The following is a 25,098-nucleotide window of genomic DNA, read 5'->3' as shown; positions in this document are numbered from 1 at the left end:
CTTTCTGGAAGAAGGAGGTCTCTCCTCTTTGTGCTAAACATGGTGCCCCACCGGTGTCATTTTGGGCTAGCTCTTCATTCCCTTTTGTAGGGGATGAAGACATGGAGGCAAACCTTTGTTTCTTGAATGTGAGTTTGGAAGCTGGCTGGGGATAATGCAGATCTGTCCATTAGGTCACACAGGACTCGAACACAATGTGAGGAAATCAATAGCAGAAAATAGCATTGGTCTGATATTTAGAAAATGGATTCACAGTGTTGGTTCAATGTTGGAACTGGATATTGGGCTTTCCACTTATTCAGAACAAAGAGTCTTGCTTTATCCAGCACATACCTTACGTTCCCTTTATTAATTTATATTTTGTAATAAACTATTGCTAAATCCTTCCCCGCATTGTATTTAAAGATGGCTAACACCCTTCATTATCTTTTAGGGCTTAAAACCAATGGACTCCAATGGTTTAGCTGATCCTTATGTAAAGTTGCACCTATTGCCAGGAGCCAGTAAGGTAAATATCTATCAATTCATTTGCTTAACTCTGTTACATTGAAACTGTGAACAAAAATATTACAGTGCTGCTGTGGAGATTTTCCAAAGGACTAAGATGGCTAATTCCCATTACAATTAATAAGAGCTTGACATTCAAATCGTCTAGGCTGCTCAGGAAATCTCAGCTCACAGGCCTAAAAATATTCCACATGGAGAGAAAAACCTGCAATGCTGCGTTAATCCTGAGTATTGATACTTTTAAAACTGAAAATAACAATAGCGTGTGTGGAAGGAATGAGGGAAGGTCGCAAAGGCAGCTGCTCTGTTGCTATTCGGAAGGTTGCCTGGGTCTCTCCCCTTGCTGTTATCCAGTATGTGACCTGCTCAAGAAAATGAAGTCTTGGGCCAAGCAACCTTCCTGACGCCTGCATCTCTTAGGATGAATGGTGATTGTTGACACTGTGATGTAGGTCGTGGAAAATCAGAAGTGTGAAACCTACACTAACTCAGTAGAGATGAACTACACTAAATGTTCCGCTGTTCCCTGACACTCTCAAGAGCTCACACAGGCCTTCTAGGATATTTCCTGTGCGATGGCTGCTCACTAACGTTCAGAAAAAAGATGCTTTCTGGGGTCCACCCCATGAGACGACCGATCTGAACACCCCTTAACACTGTTCATATCTGGATGCGAACAGATGGGATTGGCTCAACAGGCTGATATAAAACCCCAGAGCTGAGAACACTTGTTGTGTTGGAAAAGTTTGAATCTGATTATTTTTTAATCATGTTAATTACGGTTATGCCTAAGGACCCACCAAGAGCAGGGCCCATGGTGGGAGGTCCTGTACTAACACAGAACAGCAGATTGTCTCTGCCCTGGAGAGTTTACAGCAGGACCCTCTGCATTGGCTGCTTCTGCAGCTGCTCCTACCAGCTGGAATCTCTGGCTGGTTCCTCCCAATCTGGATCTGGATTTTTTTGTCTGAGTCAGCTCTAGTCTTTTTTTTTTTTTCTCCTTTAGCACATTAAGATTAATTGGATTGATTGTGTTATTTACACACCGTGTACCAAGCAGGCTCCTCCTCCACCCGATGACCGGCTTCTAACGCCCTCGTTGCTGTTAAATAGAACCTTGGCCTTTGTCCCAATGAAGTCAATTCTGCTATTAGTAGAGCAAAGTGTTTATTATTGTAAGGGTATCAGCACCTCCTTAATTTTTGATGGAAATGAATAGGACACTGGTGAATAGGGAGCGGAATAGCTCAGCCTGGTGGCCTTTGTTAATGGACGAGTGTCTTTTCGTATTGCCTTCGGTTTTGCATGTTTCACAGCAGCCTTGCAGAAGTGAGCAGCGTACAGAACATCTCGAAAGACTAATACCTAGTTAATGAGCACAGAGAAGCTTCTGCGAAGGTGACATTGTTAATGCAACGCAAAACATCTGACACAAAATCTAATTATTACTGGAGTCTGAAAGATCAATTTTACTTTGAAGGTTTTGCATGTTCTAATTAGAGCTATGAAAAAAATCCACCAAGTGAGTAAATGCGCCAATTAGTTTCCTCATCAAAGAAAGCTCTGTAAACTCTTGCTCCCAGGACCAGCTGAATTGAATTCAGTGGAGAAAACTTCTAGGAAGAAATAAACATTGTTGGCCCACTGCCTAACAAATGTCTCTTCTGTTTCCTGTGGGGATTCAAAGATTTTTTTTTTCTCTCTGGCTGAATTATACTCAAAGGAAATGACTGAGTTGCCAACCTCTTTCAAAATAATGTTAATAAAAGGTTTGTAATTTACACTTTATGCACTTTGGGATCAGATTGGCTCAAACACCAAAACAAAAGAAATATTCTGGCACAACCACAAAATATGGACAGAATCCATCCCTAGTGTAAGATCTGAGTAGTCTATATCCCCAGTGTTTTGGGCTAGTTTTCCTTTCTCATCCTTTTTTTTTTTTTCCATACACTGGAAAAAACTTCTCCAGTTAGAAGCATCTGGGATCTTGTTGTTAGCTTTAGGTGCCTCTGTTCATCCAATTTTCATCTATGGCGTATCCTTCTACTTCGCAATAGTGGAAGGAGGCTACTAATCTTGCCCAAGCAGAGAATCCCAGCTAGATGTGGAATCTTGATTAGTAGGAATAATTTTCCCATGTGGCACAAGAGATGCAGAAACCAAGACTTTACTAACTTGGGAATCAGTTAATTTTCTGTTTGTACGAGGGCTGAATTGGCCGATAGTAAGTAAATATGAACAAGTGAGAGGGAGGCAAGAAAGTTCCAGCTTCTTAGGCTTTTCATTTATTTTAGGCCACAAAGTTCATTTTCCAGTGGGCTGTGCCTGATCTTCTAAATTGCCATGGCATGGTAAACACCTCCACTTCCTTTAGAAGAAGAGGCCATGTGGATCTGGGTCAAATGATGAGGATTGGAGTTTGACTCTTAAATGAGACTAGTTTGGCAATTTTGGTTTACAGACATTACTTAAAAAAAATTTAAAATGTTAGGCTTGGGTGAGTGGCCCCCAATGAAGTCAAATACAGGGGAACCGTGGGACTGCTCATGTGAGGAAAGATCACAGCACTGACCCACTGTTTGCATAACGGTTGACCCGGGACCATTTTAGGCTGCAGACAGTGTGTGTGATTAGTTCTTTGTTTTAATTTTTGAAACCCAACAGTCAAACAAATTGAGGACCAAGACTCTGCGCAACACTCGCAACCCCATGTGGAATGAGACACTGGTGTATCATGGCATTACGGATGAAGATATGCAAAGGAAAACACTCAGGCAAGTTGAAGACAAAATCCCAGTGTCTTACACTGGGAATTACAGTGGACAAGAAGCTGGGTATGAGTCAGCAGTGTGCCCTTGTTGCCAAGAAGGCTAACTGCATATTGTGCTGCATTAGTAGGAGCATTGCCAGCAGGTCGAGGGAAATGATTATTCCCCTCTATTCGGCACTGGTGAGGCCACAACTGGAGTATTGCATCCAGTTTTGGTCTCCCCACTACTGAAAGAATGTGGACAAATTGGAAAGAGTGCAGCAGAGGGCAATGAAAATGATTAGGGGGCTAGGGCACATGGCTTATGAGGAGAGGCTGAGGGAACTGGGCTTATTTAGTCTGCAGAAGAGAAGAGTGAGGGGGGATTTGATAGCAGCCTTCAACTACCTGAAGGGAGCTCCAAAGAGGATGGAGCTTGGCTGTTCTGAGTGGTGGCAGAAGACAGAACAAGGAGCAATGGTCTCAAGTTGCAGTGGGGGAGGTCTAAGTTGGATATTAGGAAAAACTTTCACTAGGAGGATGGTGAAGCACTGGAATGGGTTACTCTAGGGAGGTAGTGGAATCTCCTTCCTTAAAGGTTTTTTAAGGTGCTGGCTGGGATGATTTAGTTGGGGTTGGTCCTGCTTTGAGCAGGGGGTTGGACTAGATGACCTCCTGAGGTCTCTTCCAACCCTAATTTTCTCTGATTCTATGAAAGTGCACTGTGATGGGGAACTGTGTGTGCCTTCTGCACAGGAGTGAGTGTCATTCCCTGTTGCAGCACTTAAAGTTAGCTACCTTTGCAACCCTTTAAGAAATTGGGCAGAAGTAGAGCTGGATGGGTAGGGGTAGGAACAGTTTTTCATTGGAAAATGCAGCTTAATCAAAACCACAACATTTCATGGAGATGTATCGATTTTAGATGAAATTTTTGATGGAAGAAAGTCTTAACAAATTGTTTAGATCAGGGGTTGGCAACCTTTCAGAAGTGGTGTGCTGAGTCTTCATTTATTCACTCTAATTTAAGGTTTCGCGTGCCAGCAATACATTGTAACGTTTTTAGAAGGTCTCTTTCTATAAGTCTATAATATATAACTAAATTTTTGTTGTATGTAAAGTAAATAAGGGTTTTAAAATGTTTAAGAAGCTTCATTTAAAATTAAATTGAAATGCAGAGTCCCCCGGACTGGTGGGCAGGACCTGGGCAGTGTGAGTGCCACTGAAAATCAGCTTGCGTGCCGCCTTTGGCACCCGTGCCCATAGGTTGCCTACCCCTGGTTTAGATAATGTCAAAATATTTCACTTTGACTTCATCATGTTTTATTTCCTTTAAACTTGTGTACTATTATAATTTAAATAATATATTGTCTATTTAATATTAAATATTTTATATTCTATTTTCACATCAAAATGAAATGTTTTTAACTTATTGAAACTAGATGTTTTCACATTATTCTAGCAAAATATTTCAGTGGTTCTGAACTGATGTTTTTCAGAATTTCCGTTCTGCAGGAAATGTCAAAATTTTGGCTTTTTGCTCTGAATTGGAACAAATTAAAAAATGTCAGAATTTCTTGAGGAAAGGAAATTCTGTTTTCCAACCAGCTCTGGTCAGAAGTTAAATCAAGGCTGCTCGATTTGGCAGGTATCTTAGATGTGAGATTTTTAGGGTTTGTTGTCTACATTACTCCCGTAAACAAATTTTTTGGGTTGCATAGCGCACAGTCTGAGCTGGGAAATGCTCCAGCCCATTCAATATTAGATCCTTTTTCTTGTTCAATTCAGGATCTCGGTGTGCGATGAAGACAAATTTGGCCACAATGAATTTATCGGTGAAACTAGAGTTTCTTTGAAGAAGCTCAAATCCAACCAGAAAAAGAACTTCAACATCTGCTTGGAGAGAGTAATACCGGTAAGTCTCATGAAGTTCTGCTATGTTGTCATTACTTCTGGTGCTTGATATAAAAGTAGCATTCAATGGACTTTGGAGTGACAGTGAATTTGAGACTCCTGAGTGGCGATGTGACCTGTGAAAGTGAAGGTCTCTGGGAAGGAGTTCAGAACCTTAAGACCAGTTTCTGGTCTCGGTTGCAGTATAAATATGAAGTAACTCCATTGTAGGCCGTCATGGAGATCAGAATCAGGTCCAAGCTTTGCCTAGCCTGTTGGTGTGATGAACAGTTCTTCAGTGCATGGGACACTATGTTCCATGGACTAGCACAAGTCTAATTTATAAGATCTTAATCCCGCTGCACCCCGAAAACATCCTGTGATGTGGACAAAGGGCAAAACTCTGCTCTTGGATCTGCATGTTGACTCTTGTACCCTGGTCTCCCAGAGACAGTTCTGTAAATGTAGGAAGAGCAGCATAACAGAGCTGAGATCACTACTTTAGGATTGAGAGCAGATTTTTGCTCACAGGCTTTAAACAAGGAAAACTAGGCAAATTGCTGAGGTAAGATCACTAATAGTTCTAGCAGGAACCTGTCTGAGCAGCCTATGCGGCGTTCCTGTCCAACTGTTTAAAACTAGAGAAGGAATCCTAGATAAAGGACTGACCCCATGAGCGAGTAGCATATTGCATGCTCCTGTGTACAGCTTTGGAATATGGGTGGCTTCCTTCCCTAGAAATAACTCATATGGACACCCACAAGCTACTTTAAATAGTTTGGTGGCCTGTAGCTCTCCTGACAAGAGAGTGCCCTGCAATCCAGTATCTGACCACAATTTTCCAGAAGGGAACTTAGGAGAGATGACTGATTACATGGGTGGGGAAAAGATTGCACTCCCGTGTGCGTGGAATAGATTCAGATCTATGGCTCTGGCCATCGGAAAATAGGAATAAAGAAACTCTTGAAGTTCAATGGGTGGACAGAAGCCACATCACTCGCTGAAGAGCCTGTAGGTGTGTGGGACAAATTCACACCCCTCCTCCCCCGAGGTCAGTGAGTGGGGCACCGTGGCTGAGTTTGACCTGTTGGGTGTGTGCATGAATATTGTTTCTGTAGGGAGAGGCCTCTCTCTGCCTGTGGAGTTATTAAAGGGAATCTCTCTTTGTTCCTATTCCAAGATGAAGCGGGCTGGAACGACCGGCTCCTCTCGCGGGATGGCGCTGTATGAAGAGGAGGTAAGAGATGGTGCTGCCCATGCTCCTCTGGCTCTGCTTTCAAAGGGCATCCTTAGCTAAGGGGCAAGCGGCACCGTTTTCTATCCTCTTGGTGCCCCTAGTGAATGATAGCTTTTTTGTTTTATAATCCCACTTCCGGAGCATCTCAGCAGCTGCTTATTATGCAGGTTACCTGTGCAGGGCCATAGCAAGAGTCATGCTCTAGGTATGATGGCGCTGCAGTCGGAGGTGTGTTTGCCAATATATCCGCTCTCTGTAAGCTATCTAGCTCGAGTGCTGATAGCACTCAAGTGCTGGCAGTGTGGATTACCACTGGAGTACATAGCCAGGGTTCTGGGTGGGCTTGCACATACTGCTATTGGTACTTGCGCTAGCTAGAGTGATGCTATCTTGGGTATAGCTACACGTGCTGCAATCCTGTCTCTGATTGTCGTGTAGACGTACCCTAAGAGTGCACCACTTCCCTGTTATCCGCCTCTTGAGTGAGTAACAGAATTGCTCTCCCGATGCCCCCAGTATAGAACCCGCTGGGGGGTGGGATCCCAAGGTCATTCCTGAGCCCAGGTATCTCACGGGGGAACCCATCATGCTACCAGTTGGGTGGGATGTGCATATCTCTCTGGTGCCAGCTCAAACGTCTAGTCGTGGTGCTGATGCTAATAGTGGAGGTGAGTTTCTCTGACTGCTTTGCAGGCCTGGAGGACTCAGGCATTTCCCCCATGAGCTGTCACTTTTTTCCTGTTTCAGACCCCTTGTGACAAGAGGGGAGGGTTAGTTAATGGTTGTAGAAGGAGCTGCCGAAGTGCCAGGTGGGAGGTGGAAATGTTACAAGTGTGATCTCTCTCTCCCTGTTCTGCCTTCAGAGCATCTGCTTGCCAAGGTCCTTTCAGATTGTAGGTTCATTCCAACCTGAACCTGAGACTAAAAGGTGCCACGTGTGACCCCCCAGACAAAGTGAAAACAGCTACAACTTTTTTGCAAACCATTAAACAGGGGCTGCCGAGTTTAACCTAACTGACACATACAAACCTTTTCAATCCTTATCGAATATTAAAAATAGAATCATAATGACTGGGCGTGGCTTCTGCACATTGTATTGGTCACCTTCAGCAAATAGGTCCCTGTGCTTAAACACTTCCTCGCCTCCTTCTGTCATCTCGTGTGGTCCCTTTTCAAGCTTTTCCCTTAGTCATTTCCTCTTTCCTGAAAAATGGATTATGATGAGTCCCTGGCTCCATATTCCCGTATGGGCGTGTTTCTGGTCTCTCTTATCCCAGTCCCCACTCATTCCTCTGGCTTCGTCTCGTAGGTAGACCGCGGTGGTGATGTCGAAGAACGAGGAAAGATCCTTGTGTCCCTCATGTACAGCACCCAGCAGGGAGGCCTGATTGTTGGCATTGTCCGTTGTGTCCATTTAGCTGCCATGGATGCCAATGGATACTCGGATCCTTTCGTTAAACTGTAAGTTGGAACCCAAAAGTTCTGAAGTGTTTGTTGTGCCATCGCGCGGGGAGCAAACTCCATGCTGGGGAGCGTGTGCGAGGGGGATTACCTTAAAGCCTGGTTATTGTCAGAGGAATAACTCTGTTAAATATGGTGGCTTCTAATTCTGTCATGTACCTGCTCCGTGAATTTCACCGCCCAAAATGCATTTTTAACTGGCATTATTGCTGCAAAGCCCATACAACAGTGGAAGGGTAAAATGGATTCTATCCAGCCTCATGCAAAACCAGTGACATTGTCAGCTGAACTGTACCTGCAGGCTCTTCGGGATTGCAATGAGGCATGCTGCCATTCACACGGTGCAAATACATACACACTACGTGGGCTTCTGATGCGCCTTTTCCGCGTGCATTCCAGAGCGATTCCAAACTCGGGTTCTGATTCTTCACTCCTCAAGACACACCTGTGTAAAATGGCTGTAGCAGAGTGGAGAATCAGACCCTCAGTAGCTGACCCATTGTGATTGAAGTCTTGATAATCGTGTGGTATATACACAAAACAATCTCGCCGTTGGCTGCGGGCATGGTGGTGCATATGAGATTCGCTGTTCATCCCTGCTGCCCAGATTCTGATCTGTCCCATGCCCTTGCCATGAGCAGAGCCAGGCTGGCTTTTACTGCACGTCATGGTGGTGATGCCCCACTGCATCCAGAAATATGCATTTTTTTTTTTAACAATAACTCAGGTACATGTGACACTGCAAGAGGCAGGAAGAACACACACAGTTATTCACGTTCTCAGCTCGCTGCAAAGTCAAATGACATGTAATCAATTTGTAAACTGGGCAAATTTTAATTTGAAGCTCTTAATCCGGAATAGATATTCCACAGTTATCCTTTCAGGATAGAACTTCCCTCTACACCAGGGGTCGGCAACCTTTCAGAAGTGCTGTGCCGAGTCTTCATTTATTCACTCTGATTTAAGGTTTTGCGTGCCGGTAATACATTTTAACGTTTTTAGAAGGTCTCTTTCTATAAATCTATAATATATAACTAAACAATTGTTGTACATAAAATAAATAAGGTTTTAAAAATGTTTAAGAAGCTTCATTTAAAATTAAATTAAAATGCAGAGCCCCCTAGACCGGTGGCCAGGACTCGAGCAGTGTGAGTGCCACTGAAAATCAGCTCGTGTGCCGTCTTCGGCACGCATGCCATAGGTTGCTTACCCCTGCTCTACGCCTAAACTGCATATATTTCCCCCCCCCCCGGTTGTTTTCCATTTCCTTTCTCCCCTTACAACAAGAACACTTTCCCCCTAAAAATGAAATTAAAAACACTGATAACCCCTGCCCATAGCGATCTGCAAGTCTTGTTTGCTGTTCAACAAAGTTGAATGTTTTCCTCCAATGTCGTGCCTCATTCTCTCTCATGCTCAACAAATAGAACACTGAAATTTTTACTTTCAAAGGTAATTTAAACAAAGATTTAATTAACACAAACTGTACAATTTAGCATTGAGTTTGGACTGGACTGTTAAGACAGCTAATTGTTTCCATACTTATAAATAAAATTAATTCAGTATGCTAATCTGTGCTTCATTAAATGCTAATTGATTATCAGTAGTAGTTGGTTTTTTTTCCAAGTCTCTCTAGACTAGTTTGTGTTTGCGCACTCTTGAAATTCTCAGGAGCAGAGGCACAATGGATTAGCTTGCTGTGGAGATTAAAAGTGGTTTGGCATCATATAATAACCAACTTGTCTACTGCTTGTCAGTGGCATGATTATTTCAGCCTTGCCACGCTTGTAGCTCTCACTAGCATCAGTGAAGCCCTTTTTGAGTTGTACGTGTATTTTCAGTTTAGTCCCTTGGGCATTTTAACACTCCTCTAGCCATTGCTTTGATCATTGCAATTTTCCATCGAGGTGCCTTGTGAGAAAATTGTGGAGCAGGTTACAAATAAACTGCCTCCGTGCGATCTCTTCTACAAGCTCATTCTACAACAGGTCCAAGTGAGAGGGGTGCTAGCTATTCGGATTTAGCATGATTCTTTTTAAAGGTTGTCTTTCTAATTTAAGTACCAACAGTGCATCTATATAGAGAGATTTATGCTGAGTTCAGTAACCAGTGCAAAGTGAATTGTTCTAGTCTTAGACTTTAACCTGATGATCTGAAACAGGTTTTTTTACTCATTTTGTTATTTTTTATTAAGTTTTAACTTCCTTAGCTGCTATTCTTCCAGTCCAGAAACTCCTTTTTCTTTAGCTTGCAAGCTGGCTCTGTTCATTCACTTCAGTTCTAAACTGCTTTATGTTGCTCCTAGTTGGCTGAAACCTGACATGGGGAAAAAGGCCAAGCATAAGACGCAGATTAAAAGGAAGACATTGAATCCCGAATTTAATGAGGTAAGGATGGATCCATTTTTTTAAATGGGACAAAATATTAATTCTTTGTGCGTGTAAAACACAAGGCATTGCCAAGCGACAACTGCTCTTTCAGACTCCTTCCTGTCTTCATACTCTTCAGGGATATTTCTGAAATAAATGAGTACAAAGTTAATCACCAGCTATGGAGGATAGGATTATAATTCACAATGTTCTGGACAAACTGGAGAAATGGTCTGAAATAAATAGCATGAAATTCAATAAGGACAAATGCAAAGTGCTCCACTTAGGAAGGAACAATCAGTTGCACACAAGACAAAATGGGAAATGACTGCTTAGGAAGGAGCACTGTGGAAAGGAATCTGGGGGTCATAGTGGATCACAAGCTAAATATGACAGAGTTCTGTGGAACCTTATAGACTAACAAACGTATTGGAGCATGAGCTTTCATGGGTGAATACCCACATCGTCGGATGCATGAGTCAACAGTGTAATGCTGTTGCAAAAAAAGGAAACATCATTCTGGGATGTATTAGCAAGAGTGTTGTAAGCAAGACACAAGAAGTAATTCTTCTGCTCTACTCCACACTGATTAGGCCTCAACTGGAGTACTGTGTCCAGTTCTGGGCACCACATTTCAGGAAAGATGTGGACAAATTGGAGAAAGTCCAGAGATGAGCAACAAAAATGATTAAAGGTCTAGAAAACATGACCTATGAGGGAAGGTTGAAAAAATTGGGTTTGTTTAATCTGGAGAAGAGAAGACTGAGAGGGGACATGGTAACAGTTTTCAAGTACGTAAAAGGTTGTTACAAGGAGGAGGGAGAAAAATTGTTCTTAACTTCTGAGGATAGGACAAGAAGCAATGGGCTTAAATTGCAGCAAGGGAGATTTAGGTTGGACATTAGGAAAAACTTCCTAACTGTCAGGGTGGTTAAGCACTGGAATAAATTGATCTAGATAATACTTAGTCCTGCCATGAGTGCAGGGGACTGGACTAGATGACCTCTTGAGATTCCTTCTAGTCCTATGATTCTATGAGTCAGGAATCTTGGCAGCCTAATTGAAGTGTTTGATATTTTGGCCTTATCTCCTTGATCGGGGAGAAATATACATGCTAGATCAATCCCAATAATTGAGTGTCGTCTCCCCCTCTATGAGAGAGCGAGTGATCTAACTAAATCACGATTCTACACCACAGGTACATGCTGAGATCTCTGCACTGACCGAATCAGAGGCCCCAGTATAACCTAGTCTCTTCCCACAATACAATTTGGGCTAAGTGAGCAGTGAGCAGCAGGGGTTATGTTGCCCCTATGTGGAAAGCTTCTGGGGTGTGATCAGTTTCATAACTAGCTTCCAAATGCTCGGAACTCCTGGGAAGGAGTGCATTGCAGATGAAGATTGCTGAGATGACACTGGCAAGGAACTGACTGCTGTCCCCTAGATCAGACCTCTTCTCACCATATTCTCCTGCTGCTGGAAAGGATCATGGTTAAAACGTCTCTGAAATGTAGGGATAGTCTGAATTATTATTATACAAAAAACCCAGCGATGACACACAAGCTCCCCATAAGACATTTTACCTTACAAAGGGCTTGATTCTGTGAGGTACTTTGCATCCTTGATCCCCACTGGCTTCCAGGAGAATTGGGAGCAGCCCGCACCTTTCAGGGCTGGGTTGTATTACTGGTCTCCAGTTTCTCCGTTGGCTTTAAAAAGGCAGTGGTGCTCCTCGGGTAGCTGTTTGAAGCGAGGCTCAGCTCAGGAGCAAAGGCCAAATGCTGTCCCTCCATGACTGATCCTTTGCTATGTCTGGAGATCGCGCTGAAGGGAAGAGCAAGTTCCCGCCATTCAAGCCTTGGATTGAGGAGGCTTTGCTACTGTGCGACTCGCAGAACGACACACAGGGTGGCCTAGTGGTCAGAGCAGGAGACTGGCAGTCTGGACTCCTGGGGGGGAAATCCTGGCCCCACTGATTTTTCAGAGGGGCTAAGCACCCGCAGCTCAGCACCCCAGAGAATCAGGCCAGAGTTCATCTCTGGCTTTGGAGTTGGCCAGTCTGTAAAATGGACAATCCTGGCACCTCACCACGGCCTAGATGTCCCCTTGATAGGGGCCTTGCAAATGCCTATGATAGTTATAAGGGGAGAACTTACCATGTAAGTGCATTTAGAGCCAAGGATATGAGCCATGGTCAAAGAGCAGAGTGTGATTATTTGCTAGCAGTTTATTAAATCTCTGTGTGAGTCTTTTAAGTTCAGTGTGCACAATAAGCTTTAGAATGTAATGCTTCCTTAGATTCTTCTCTTAAAGCTGAGGTTTGGGTGTAATTTTAATATTTTGTGCTTTCCAGGAGTTTTTCTATGACATAAAACACAGCGATCTGGCCAAGAAATCACTGGACATATCGGTCTGGGATTATGATATTGGCAAATCTAACGATTATATCGGTGAGTTATAGGTCTGTCTACTCTCTGCTGATTGATGGGAACAGGGTGTTTCCCTGCAGTCGCTCTGAGGTCACACACAGTGCCAGGTCAGAGGGGAGAGGCAAAGGATTGCTGACAGTTGGCCGGCTCTGCTTTGGAATCTGGAAGTGATCAAAGTGCTGGGTGTGATTAAAAATGGCAGGCACTTTGGCGGGGAGGGTGCTAAGAGTGGGTTGGGCTTATCGGAGCGTGGCTGCAGTCTCTCTGCCACAAAGTGTTCTCTCTGTATTTGAAGTGTTCAGTGATTTTTAAATGACTCACCTGTCTTCAATGCTCTGAAATACAAAGAAGTTTCATTTTAAGCATTGAAGTAGGACCTCGTTGGGCAGCAGGTCCGGTGACTCAGCTGCGACTCCTCATGTTGCACCATTGTATAGAGGACCTGGGCTCACGAGCGGATTCTGCTCTGGGCTGATTTTATAAAATTTGCCCATTTGACCCCTTTTTTTGGTCAGCACCTTTTTCGAACTCTAACATGGTGCCTGGCTCTAGGTCAGAGTAACCTGGGGAGCAGGGAAACTTCAGGCCAGATTGTGGCCTTTCTGCAGACGGGCGGGTGCTTAGACAGCTCTGCTCTCAGCCACGTGCATTGAGCAGGGAGGAGCCAGAGCCCAGTCGCTTGAAGGCAGGGGAAGGTGGTATCAATAGTGCATGGTGCTAGACCCCCCAATATCGGCGTGGCTATCACCCTCTTCTGCTTGCACCCTGTACATAAATATCAAAGTAGCTGAACCTGGGTATGCAGCTCCTGTATCCCAGCAGGATCGTGCCACAGGAAGAACTTCTCCAGCTGCAGCTGCAGGGTACTGTAATGTGCATCTGGATCTCCCATGCCACACTGCTTCCGCTGGGTTAAGCCGACAATAATAGGAGGAGGGGTTGTAGGATGAGAACATGGTTTGAAAAACGAAATATTTCGTGTTCGGCTATTCAGAACTCCTAGGGTCCAGGCTGTCCTGTGTAGAGGGGTGGGGTGAGGGCTCCCCACTGGGGGCTCCATTTTAGACAAGTTTCGGTTGTCCGTGGTGCTGCCTCTATTTTGTGCTGACTAGAAGACTCCAGTCTCCAGAGCTTGTCAGTCTGGGCCTTTTTGCCAGCATTAAATTCACATGAAATTTTAAACTGGGGAGGAAAAAGAGAAATACAGAAAAAAGTGGCACCACAGAGATGGGTAATTGGAACCCTGGTGTCGTCTTTGACTGTCCTGCCTGCTTCTTTCCTGCAGGCGGATGTCAGCTGGGCATCACCGCCAAGGGGGAGCGTTTGAAACACTGGTACGAGTGTCTGAAGAATAAGGATAAGAAAATTGAACGCTGGCACACTTTACAAAACGAGAACCACGTTGCAAGCGATTAAGGTCCCCAGCACAAGTCTCTCTGAAGTCCACGTCCTCTGCCAAGTCACAGTAGATTTCCAATGTCTGTCTTCCGAAGCCGATGCTACATGCCTTGCCTACATCTCTTTGGATCCCAGGAACGTTATGCTGCCCTGTCTCCTTGACGCCAGCATCCTCTGTTCACCATTCTCATCCCAAAGAGCAACCTGGATCTCGTGTGTTCAAATCCATTTCTGACAGTGCATCATTCTGATGTATGATTTTGTCAAGCAATAGCCACACACTGAGGATTTTCATTTGTCTTCATTTCTCACCAGTCTAACCTGCATCATAATATTGCTTCCTATTCTGTTTGTTGAAGATGTTTGTTCGTGAGGTGGTGTTTCACTTGGGTGCTCATTGTTCTGTCCTCATTAACCCAAGTGCGTTTATTTTTCTCTCTGCACGTCTCTTTCCACTCCTCTCATTTTCTCTTCTCCAACTGAAATACTTTTAACATCAGTTCTGTCTATTGGGATGCACAGTCATTGAACCTACCCTATTATTGTTTTCAGCATGTGGTGGGGGAGCAGTTTGAAAGTTGGTATCACAGCATCGGACAGTTCAGTTCATTTGATATCAATACCTCAGTTGCAATAAGCAAAAGGCTGTTTGTTCTGTGCTGGGTTTGGTTATAAACATAACTTAGTAACTGCATTTCCACTGATGTAATCCGGAGAGCACTAGGTATTTGGCTTCTTTTCCAAAGGGAACATTTTTGCAGTGTATAGAGCTAGCAGACGGGGTGGTAAATACTTTTGAGTTTTCACAGAAAGGACACTGAGTGTTATGGCATTTCAATAAATAACTGGAGATAGAGCGCCACCTTCTGCATGCTCATTTTGGAAACACCAGATCTGAGTTTTGGTTTGTTTCAGACACAATTAATTTTGGAACTAGGAACCTGCACATGCTCTTACTCTAGGAATCCTTCCTTGTCTTAGACTTGTGACCACCTCCCATTCCACTGAATATGGCTACATAACCTAGCAAATAGCTGTATTTTGGGGGCTGAATTTGTTAAGCTCTCTTGTGACAGTGTTTTCTGTTTCATAATAATTTCATAGATGTTCATTTTACCACCTGCAGGTGGGAAAACATTTCCTAAGGAGTTGATGTGTTTAAGTATTTGTTTTCCTTTTAAAATACAGCACTTAATGAAATTATCTGGGACAGTTAGTGGTCTTCCAACTTCAATTTTCTGGTGGGTTTCCTTTTATTATTGCACAAAAGAAAGATTTGCTTCAATCTGTGCTTAATTTCTTGTTTGTGGGTATTTTATTTCATATCAACAAAAGGAGAGTCGACAAGCTCTTGAATTGATATTGATCTTTTTGATACCAGTCTGATCCATCTGCTGTTTTGTACAACCTTCAAGCATAGCAATGTCAAGATTAGTACAGTAAGTACTCCTGGAATATATGGTCGCTCAGCTACAAACTTAGCATGCTAAACAAAACCTAAAGACCTTGGTTCAGGCTCCTTGGTTCATGACTCCTTTGCAGGCTGCTGCTCTCCTCTCTGCTACGGTGGTGGTGTTGCGTGGTGTATTCTGAACTGAGCTGTACCTCAGTGTCCTTTAATTTTCTATTTTGATGAGTTATTTTCTTATTCTTGGCTTTTTTCAGTGGAATTTAATAGTACCAGTCATTTGCAATGAACATCTTTATAAAGCTTTAACTTCACAGACAGAGGGGAAAATCCAACCCTCTCTCCCGCATGAAGGTTTCAATGGGCTGTCACCGTACTGTATTCCTGTGATGTGCTTTTATACAGAAGAAACTATAGGCTAGTAATTCTCCTACCCAGAGTCCTTCACTTTCTTTACCCGCTGTTTCTTTTAGAGCCTTGAGACCGTGGGGGCAGTCCCTGCAAGTGAAGGAAGTGCATTGCTCAACTGAATAACCTCACTCCTAGCGCATCACCGGATCGGGGGCCCTGCGCATGTCTCCTGAGCTGCTGTTTTAGTTTGTGGATTGTTTCTTGTCCTCTTGTGCAGTGTGATTCTTTCACACTCGTAGAACATAGATGTATAGCGTCACAGGGAGTGCTGGCTCCTGTGATCATTTAAATGTCAATGGGATAAAATCGAGATGAGTTCGCTCGCGCGCTCGCGCTCTCTCTCTCTCTCGCTCTCTCTCTCTCTCTCTCTCCAAGGTGAATAAAGCTCAATATTGTTTGCATTGTTCTGATTAAAACCAACAAAGGCTTTTTGCTCCCTCAGAGACCCATCCACACAACACTGCAGGATGCTGTTGCTCTGGGCCAAACCACAGCAGGGGACTGTTGCACCATCGATTTGATAAGGGGTCACATCCAGACCTGGTGCATGTCCCCTCCCCTCTTTCGACAGGCAGGTGGCAATGCTAATGTTTATGGTGCCTTCTTTTGGTTCCCCTTCCCCCTCTGACTGTCCCTCCTCCCCCAGCTGTGATTTCAGAGGGCCAGTCTTTTCTCTGCCTAAGAGTGGGTGGGTCCATGCTGCAGGCATTTTATGGTTCATTCGGGTCAACCCAGAGTGTTGGAGTTGGGCCCATGATGTGAAGGTCACATCCTGACCTTTCCCGAGGCTGCGGGATTCAGAGCTGGGTTTTCGGCTTAGGAACCTGCATGTCTATTCAGCCCTTCTTCCCTTTTCAAGATGGTGGTGCCATCTGCCCCCTGAGGTGACTGGTGTACTGAACAGGGCATGCAGGCCATGCCCAGCCTCTCTGAGCTGAATCTGCCTGGACACTTGTGTGAGGGAGGGTCCACTGAAATGTATAGGCGCCCTGCTAACTTCCTTTCCTCAGATTTCTCTCTGGCACTGCACCAAAAGAGACCAGGCCATTCCCAGTGTGAATGAATCCTGTCCTCTTCTCAATCAAATCTCCTGCCACTCGCGTCCAGGGGGAGCCGTGCCCATACGCAGACCTTGAGGCTTATCCGTGTCCTTTGACGTCAGTGGAAAGACTCCCAGCGACCTCACTGGGTGTCGGATCGGCTGCCCTGTGTATTTGGTAACTACCCTGTGGAAGTTCCTGGATGCCACGTTCTCTGCCCGTGCTGGGCTCAGGAGAGAGACTGCAGCCTGTCAGTTCCTGGCTGCAGGGTTTCTTCCTTGATGTAGTGCAGGACTTCCCTTTGTCCAGTGTAAAAACAAACTCCTGCTCATAATGCAATGGCAGAGCAGCCTTCCAGCTGTGCGCCTTTCTGGCAGAATGGACAGCCAGGCTGTTTCAGGCAGGCAAAGTTCGCTCTCCTTTTTTGCTGCGGGTAATCACCTTGACCAGGCTCTGCAAGATGTAGCAAAACAGAAGGGACAGCGTCTTACTGCAGAGCCTCTCCTCAACAGTCCTCCCGGGCTCTTTGTTCATTCTGGAGAGCTCGGTTTTCAGGGCTTCTTGTTGAAGCCCCAGCTCTGCTGCCTGGAGACTTGTGCCTTGAGCCAGAAACCACTCGAACCACCTGCAAAGGTTCCTTCTGGACAAGGGGCCCAGCTTCTTGTAGACACCTGCCTCAGCCCCTTCGGGGAGCGGGGGAGGGTGGAAAGCCCTCCGGAACTTGGGAATGGAGGAACCTGACTTTCCTCTGGGGTTTGCAGTTAAACAGCTGGACTGGGTTACTATGACCAAAATGTCTCAGGCTAGAGCAGCGAAGGGTTGAACCCTCCTTTGGGAGCAGACAGCCTTCCACAGGAAAGTCATTAAAGCGCACACTTGATGCCGGGGTGGCCAGTAAAAGGCAAGACCGCAGCGTAGAGAAGATTTGCAAGGCAGCATAGGGAAATGCTCACAATCTTTCCCCAGATGGGACACCTTTTGCAGATGCGCTTCTGATTGTACAATCCAAATGTCTGGGGAACATGATCACATTTCTATCAGCCTCTTCTGCTTGACCAAGCAATGACGATTATTCAGGGCCCTTCAGCTCTGGTTTGAAGGGACTTTTTCTCTACATTGGTACATTTATTTTCGGCATCTTAGCTCCAATGCCCCACACTGAGACACCCTTCCTAATTTATTTCAGAGCAATTTGGCTTGGGGCGGGGGGGTTCAGTACAATAATCTCTCCACCCTCTTCCTTTCCCTGGGTTAGACTCACTCTTGGGTGTGCATCTATATTGCTGCTTTCTCAACTCCTTTTGAACAGGTGAGGGGGGTTCAGAAGTCAAAGCTGCTCTAAGGACAGAGGAATCCAGGAAGGCAGCCCCCGATCCCCAGTGAAGTCTGGGTTGTGAATGGCCATTCGTTGCAAGTAACCGGAATTCCCGGTAACTCCAAGCTGCTGCCGCTGTGATGCAGAATAGAAACCCTCAAGTCTGAGAGCCTCTTTCAGCCAGTGGGACCAGTTAAAAGCAGAGGGCCTGATTCTTTGCTGTTCTGCACCCCGTGTCCTCATTTACACTGTGCTAAGAGGGCATGAAACACTAGTGTTTATGTATCTGCTGCCGAGGCATTTTGCACCAGTGTGACTGCCACGACACAGTACAAGGTAACACAGACTCAGGCCTAGGACATGAGTCGTTGCTCTGGGACACTAAAACTGATTTAGAAATGTGTGAGATCTCAGAAATCATCTAAAATAGTTAACGCCAACTCTCTTAAAAGCACGTTTTGCAGAGTAGCTCTTGAGATCAGAGTTCCTGCTACATCCCTGAAACATTTCTCTCCAAATATTAACCTAGTTCCCATCGAGACATATTTATTTTTCTCTATAGTTGGGTGAAGAAATTCTGCCCAGTGTTTTCTAGGCCCTGTGTCAGGAAAGCACTGAAGCACTTTCTTAAATCCACTGTCTTCAACTTTAAGCATATGCTTAAAATTAGGCACATGCTTAGGAGCTTTCCTGAATGAGACTGTAGTGCCCTCCCTAAATTTGTTTGTTTAAAACCAGCTCTGATGTTGTGTCCCCCATTGAGAAACGTTGCATCTCCCTGAGGCTTAAGCCCTGTTTCCATAGCGATACATAAGGGCAGCTTATCTGGCCATTCAGAATAGCTGATCCTTGAAGCCAACGGCAATTGCATCACGCAGGGTCATGGCCGCAGATTCTCCAGTCCCTGTTTCTTTATGGCCAGTCCTGGCTGCATTGTCTCCATTGCTAGAATAGTCTTTTTTTATATTACGGTTATCAGAGCAGTTCACCGTACTCACTTGTGGTCTCGCTAACCCATTATGCACATTTAGCTTAACTTCTTTGCCATTTGAGTTCAGTACCTCTGTGCCTCTCTGCAGTGTTGCTGCTAAGTAACCTGAAGATGTTCTCTTTATCCCCTGCTACCTGTAGATCTATGCTTTTCAGACTCTTTTTAAATTAAGGACATATTTCTGTTTCATGTCCTTGGTTCCTAGCCTCATTACCTTGCATTTCTCTGCACAGAATTCCATAAAGTGCTCACCGTTCTCTGCCCCTAGACTCCTGAAGTCAAGTGAGATGTTATTGCCTTTGTCCTTTCGACCAACAGCTGCTGCTTTTGGCTCTGCCTTGCTAACTTTTGTATCACCGGCAAACGTTACCATCTCATTATCCTCTGCAAGGCTGTTCTCTTAGGCCATTGAGACGTAAAGTGAACAAAACTGATGCAAACCCTCGCACTGATCCTTTTAACTTCCTGTGTCCGGTGAAGGCTGCTCCTTCCTTCCATCCCATATTTTTTCCACACCTGAGTGTCTTCTATATTTTATATTAATTTATTTCTTCACTCAAGAAACTTAGAGGGATATTCACAAGGGCAGTTAGGTGCCCCCTGAAAGTTTAATGGGGGTTGTGTACTTTGAAAATGTCCTTCCATCCTTCCTTCGTGGATTGCACGTCTCAGCTATGTACAGAGTCCAAATAAATTGTGTCCATAGTAGCTGATCTACACTGAGAATCCAAACTAAAATTGTCAATTCTACTTGTTCTGCTTTTCTGGTCTATTTCTGCCTTCCCTCCCCCATTTTCAGTACCTTCCCTAGTGGTAAATTTGAGCATACACGTCTAAAGTGCCCTCAGTCTTTTCTTAAATCTAAATGCCTTTTTTGCCAAATCTATCATTCCCTCCCTATTTTCCAGAGGCTTTATATAAATTTGCCTTTTTATGCTAAGTATATAAAAAGTGGTTTGCAAACAAGGCTTAATTTTCAAACTTGGATGCTTATTGTGGGGCATTAATTTGAGTACTTACCTTGTCATAGGCGTCCAGATAATCTGCATTAGACTCTCCCAATTCAGAACTGACCACCTTCGATGCTGAGTGTGGAAATTGGGCTCACAGTATTTATAGATCTAACAGTGTCCTATGCTGTAATGTTCTATTATAGAATTGACGACATAATTTAGCTAATCCTGATGTGTTAAGGAGCAAAGTTTGGATGGAGATGTTAATTCTTGGGGGACACCTCCCCCTCCAAAAAAAACCTTCTAAGCAATTCCTTTAAAAGATAATGGCAGTAAAGCCTTCTTTGTATATATACATATATACACACAGAACAATTAAACAAAGATTGACTTTACCTGGCAACTTCTTACCATTACCTCTCTTAACATTCCCGACTTGGTCTGCTTTACTTTTGAAGAAGTTATATTCAAGTCACGTACTTAGTCAAACATTTTTCCATTGCTGATACCACTTTCTGAGTATTGCGTAAGTCACGCTAAATGTCTCCATTTCTCATCCGTTTGATTTTTGTGTTGGCGATTTGTGACCTGACCTAGTTTTTGCCTTTGTAAATAAAGCATGCACACATGGCTTGGGAATGGTGCAGGAGCCTTGTCTACTGATGTTTGCGTTCTAACTAGCATGCAGTGATTTTACAGCAAAATGTCAGTTTACCAATAATGAAAGAGAAATGTAACACAGAAACTAGAAATACTCTCCAGTCTTCCGCTGCATGCAGGTACCAACATCTTCTCTCTTCGTGTGATGTCTAATAAAGTAAGACTATTGGAAAAAACCCAGACCAGCTTCTTGGTTTTAATTTTAATTCAACAACCTGATTGAAGGAGAGTCACTTCAGTAGAAGCAGCAAAGAGGACTTCAATAGGACAACCAAATGGGCCAGATCCTGAGCTGGCATACATCAGCATGACCTCGTTGATCACAATAGATTTACCCCCGCTGCGGAGGATCTGGCTTAATGTGTCTAATGGTAAAAAGTCCTGTTTAGCTTCACTGTGAGTTTAGGGACACAGTGCGGGTTTCAGGAATGGGTGTATACCATACTGTGTTAGTGTGGGCTGACTTTAGTGAATGATACGACTTCAAATCGTAGGAACACTGTGGAATTGGCCTTTAGTCAGAATGGTGAATCCAAGACCTGAGGTCATGTCACTTCAATTGCTGGTAGGGATTATTATTCACTTGTATTCCAGCAACCACAATGGATCATAGAATTTAAGGCTAGAAGGGACCCCATGCCATGCAGTTCTGACCTCCTGTATGGCACAGACCATCAACAGCACCCAGCACCTGCACACCAAACCCAACGACCAGAATTAGACCAAGGATTACAGCCCTCAGGAGAACTGATTAAGTGAGAGACACCCCAGATAATCCTGGCAAGAGACCCAAACCCACACACTGCCGAGGAAGGTAAAACTCCCCAAGGTCTCTGCCATCTCAGCCCCCACATATGGGAAAGATATTTGTGAATCCGATTGTACCATGAAGGATTGGTCACCGGCAACGTCGTACGGCACCTCTGCTGCTGGGTGCTCTCCGAGCTAAAGCATCCCAATCCCTTAGGCCCCCGCCCAGTCAAACATTTAAGCATGTGTTTAACTCCCAGGGACGTCCTCAATCCAGACACAGCCCCGTGTAACTTAGGTTGCATCTACCCTGCAGTTGGGAGGTGATTCGCAGTTCAGGTAGAGGTACCCGCAGTAGTTCCGCTCGGGTTAGCACCTAAATAACAGCGTGGGCACTGCAGCCGGGGCAGTGGCTCGGGCTAGCCACCCAAGCACGTACCCAGGGTGGCAGATGAGGTGGTGTTCGCATGGCTAGCCAGAGCAGCTGCCTATGCCACTGGAGCTGCGCTGCAGTGTTTAGCGTGGGACCTTGTCCATCTGCCCGAGCTGTAAGTGACACCTTCTGGTGGCTGTGTAGATGTACCTACAGATGAGCAGCTGCACACCATGAATAGCAGAGTTTGTGCAGACCTGATCTGAAAATGGTCACCTGCAAACTAGTCATAGACTCATAGAACTGTCAGGCCAGAAGGGAGTTTAAGGGATCTAGGTGCTGAGGCAGAATTCGATGAATACAACTGACTTGACTGGGATTGGTCTGAAAGCAGAAAAGAATCTAATCGTCTTCTATCCAAAAGTCAAGCCACTCCATCCCCTGCAATATTCAATGGCCCTCTGCCTGGTTCTGAAAGGCCTGTGCTTAAGGTGGGACATCATGGGTGTTATAATTCTTGTCATTGCTCGGAAGATAGAAGAATATTTTAGGATACCAACACATTCCAGTGCAATTAGCTCCATTCACAATACCACGCATGCATTATGCACAAAATATAGGAGGCTCAAAGTCAGCAGGACTTTGTTATGCTGACAAGGAATTTACTTTTTGATGTAAAAGGCTGACTGGTTTATATCTATTGAAATGCTATTCAGATTGAAAGCATAATTTTAAAATATATGCAGAGCTGTTAGGAATGAATTCAACTAGGAGAGGCTCTGTTGCTATTTTATTTAGCATTCAGAAATCAGGATGCTTACTGCGTGCAATCTTTGTGCCTGACTGCATTGAAATTTACATTCCTCGTTTGTTTGCCGCCTCTTTGCCATTCATCCTTTTTGCTGCTGGTGGCAGTAATTGAATAGTGAACCATATGTTTAAAATGAGTCTGAAGAAGTTCTTTGAGCCTCGGAACATCTTCACAGCTGACGCTAGTTATAGTCTGAACATTTTTTTTACCATGCATAATCAGATTTCAGCCAGGGGAAAGAGGCCTTTACTAGAGCAAGCTGGGATGGTCACCGATTCCCCTGTCTTTTTATTACGTGCTATTATTTAGGTAGGCACAGAAGACCCTCCTTGGAAGACTAACTTAGGCAGAGCACAGGGTAATGCACAAGAACCAACCTTGACTGCTGATTCCTTTATCACTTCCAAGCTTGGCTTAGTGCCCCAGAAGAATAAGGCTATGTTATAGAAGGGAGGGAACGCTACTTTAAAAATCAGCATTTCATGGTATTAAGTAGCTTTTAACTTGCCCCGGCCAGTAATGGTCATTGTTCATGGCTGGCAAAGCAGATCCTTTAGTTCCCAACCAGCCACCCTGTTGAATTATGTAGAAGCCCCAAAACCTTTGCATAAAATGTAAGAAAAGCAGATCCCGGTCTTTAGTAGGAGAGATTCAGTGGGAGGTAGGGAAGTGTTTTAGCATCAGAGATGGCTGGAAACAGGCCAAAATCTCCCTGGGATCTGGTCTTATTACCTTCAACCTAAGGGTTCGGCAATCCTGATTGGAGAGAGAGAGAGAGAGGTGTTTGATCTCTGATGTAAATATTAGTTCAGACCAAAACAGAATTCCTCATCTCCACAACTGATCATAGGGAAAAGCCATGCCCTGGCTATGGAGCAACAGTCAAAGAGACCTGAAACTAATCAAGCCCTTGCATAGCTCCCTGTGGGCCAGATTTAGAAACCAGAGCTATGGACCCCTTCCCCTGCTCCACACTGCATTGAAAAAGTTCACTTATGGCTCAGATGATGCTCAAGTGGTTCACTGCCACCAAACCCTTTTCTGCTCCCAAGAACCCACCTGGAAAACTCCAGCATCTGAATCGCCTCCTTTAGCTGTCAGCTCCGCTGCTGCTGTGAGCCTGTTCTCATTAGCAGGGAGCTGAGCTGCACCTGGTGCAGTGCTGGGGCAGCTCCCCTTCCAGCTGACGGCAGTGCCATCTGCTGGCATCAGACAACATCAGGAAGCACTGGCTGGTACAACTCCACCAAGCGCGCCTGTCAGCAGTAGCTGTGAGAGCTGCAATCTGCAGAAAGGGCTGATTTGAAGATGGTTTCAATGATCCAAATCAGCAACTTAAACCACAAAAGGTGAGTTAAAAAAACCCCCCAAAAAAACCCAGTGGCTGGACTTGTGTTCCTAGCAGTTGTTTTGTGATTCATTGCGTCCTTTGGATAAGAGATAATACCAAGATCCTGACCAGTCGTGCTCAGGGAAAGTTCCCAGGTGCTCTTTGCAAGAACAGTTTGCATTAACGCTGCTGCCCTGATCAAAATCTCCTACAGGTAGTTACCTGCTGCATACCTAATTCAGTCTTTTCCCGAGGCTGCCGTGTCCTTCCCTTTCTACCCTGGCATGAATTACGGCAACCCTTGCAACGCCGGTTGCGAGGTGGGGAACTATTATTAGCGTCATTCTACAGAGGGGAAACTGAGGCACACAGAGGGAAACAACCTTCCCAGGTCTGTCCCAGAAAGCCAGAGCCAGGATAAACCCTGAGCTCCTGACTCCCAGAGCCTTCAGTCACCTCTTTACGGTTCAGGTAACCTTACGTCTGAAAGGGAGCTGGCTCACCCGTCCGCCTGGATTCCCTGTAACCTTCCCACCTCGCTCCTGAGGGCAGAGTGGCGGAGAGTGGGAAGCAGGCCTCCCGCGCTGATGTCATACCGCAGCCCCTGCACCTAGAGACTCAGGGTGACCTTTCTCCTAAAACTTTGGGCCAGCACTCAGGAAGCCAGCCTCATGCTCTGTAACAACCTCCCAGCTGTGCTGCGGCTCCCAGGAAGGCCAGCCAATGGCCGTTAACTTTATTAGCATTTATTACAGACATTTTGCAGGGGGCCGTAACACCTGAGCATCTCAAACATGATTTAGAGTACGGGCATAATTTCCAGCTGGCGTAGATAGACTCATGCCAGCTCAAGGGTTAGCTGGAAATTACACCAGTGTCGACGTATCTTAAGACACAAATCACTTCCCTTCTTGAAGGAGCTACCACTGGAAGAAGGTATCCCTGTAACCTCTGAATCTCTGCCCCATGGGTCAAACTGGTCTCTGCTGATTTCAGAGGAGTTACAGGAAGGA

At 44.9% G+C, this 25,098-nt stretch overlaps 1 protein-coding gene across 5 annotated transcripts in view; it reads left to right on the top strand.

Moving 5' to 3' along the window:
- The window catches only part of RPH3A (rabphilin 3A), a 134,697-nt gene extending 118,502 nt beyond the window's left edge, over positions 1–16,195 (top strand). For all 5 annotated transcript variants that reach the window (XM_044990286.1, XM_044990284.1, XM_044990287.1 and 2 more), the window contains 8 exons: positions 434–508; positions 3,175–3,284; positions 5,045–5,171; positions 6,330–6,386; positions 7,696–7,847; positions 10,153–10,234; positions 12,570–12,666; positions 13,931–16,195. In XM_044990286.1, the coding sequence (XP_044846221.1) occupies positions 434–508; positions 3,175–3,284; positions 5,045–5,171; positions 6,330–6,386; positions 7,696–7,847; positions 10,153–10,234; positions 12,570–12,666; positions 13,931–14,061 (831 nt within the window). In that variant the 3' untranslated portion in view covers positions 14,062–16,195. The remainder of the gene's footprint in view (positions 1–433; positions 509–3,174; positions 3,285–5,044; positions 5,172–6,329; positions 6,387–7,695; positions 7,848–10,152; positions 10,235–12,569; positions 12,667–13,930) is intronic.
- Positions 16,196–25,098: the final 8,903 nt, after the last annotated feature.

This window comes from Mauremys mutica, chromosome 16 (assembly GCF_020497125.1).
Source record: "Mauremys mutica isolate MM-2020 ecotype Southern chromosome 16, ASM2049712v1, whole genome shotgun sequence".
Classification (NCBI taxonomy): Eukaryota; Metazoa; Chordata; order Testudines; family Geoemydidae; genus Mauremys; species Mauremys mutica.
This window is presented reverse-complemented; position numbering and strand designations above follow the sequence as displayed.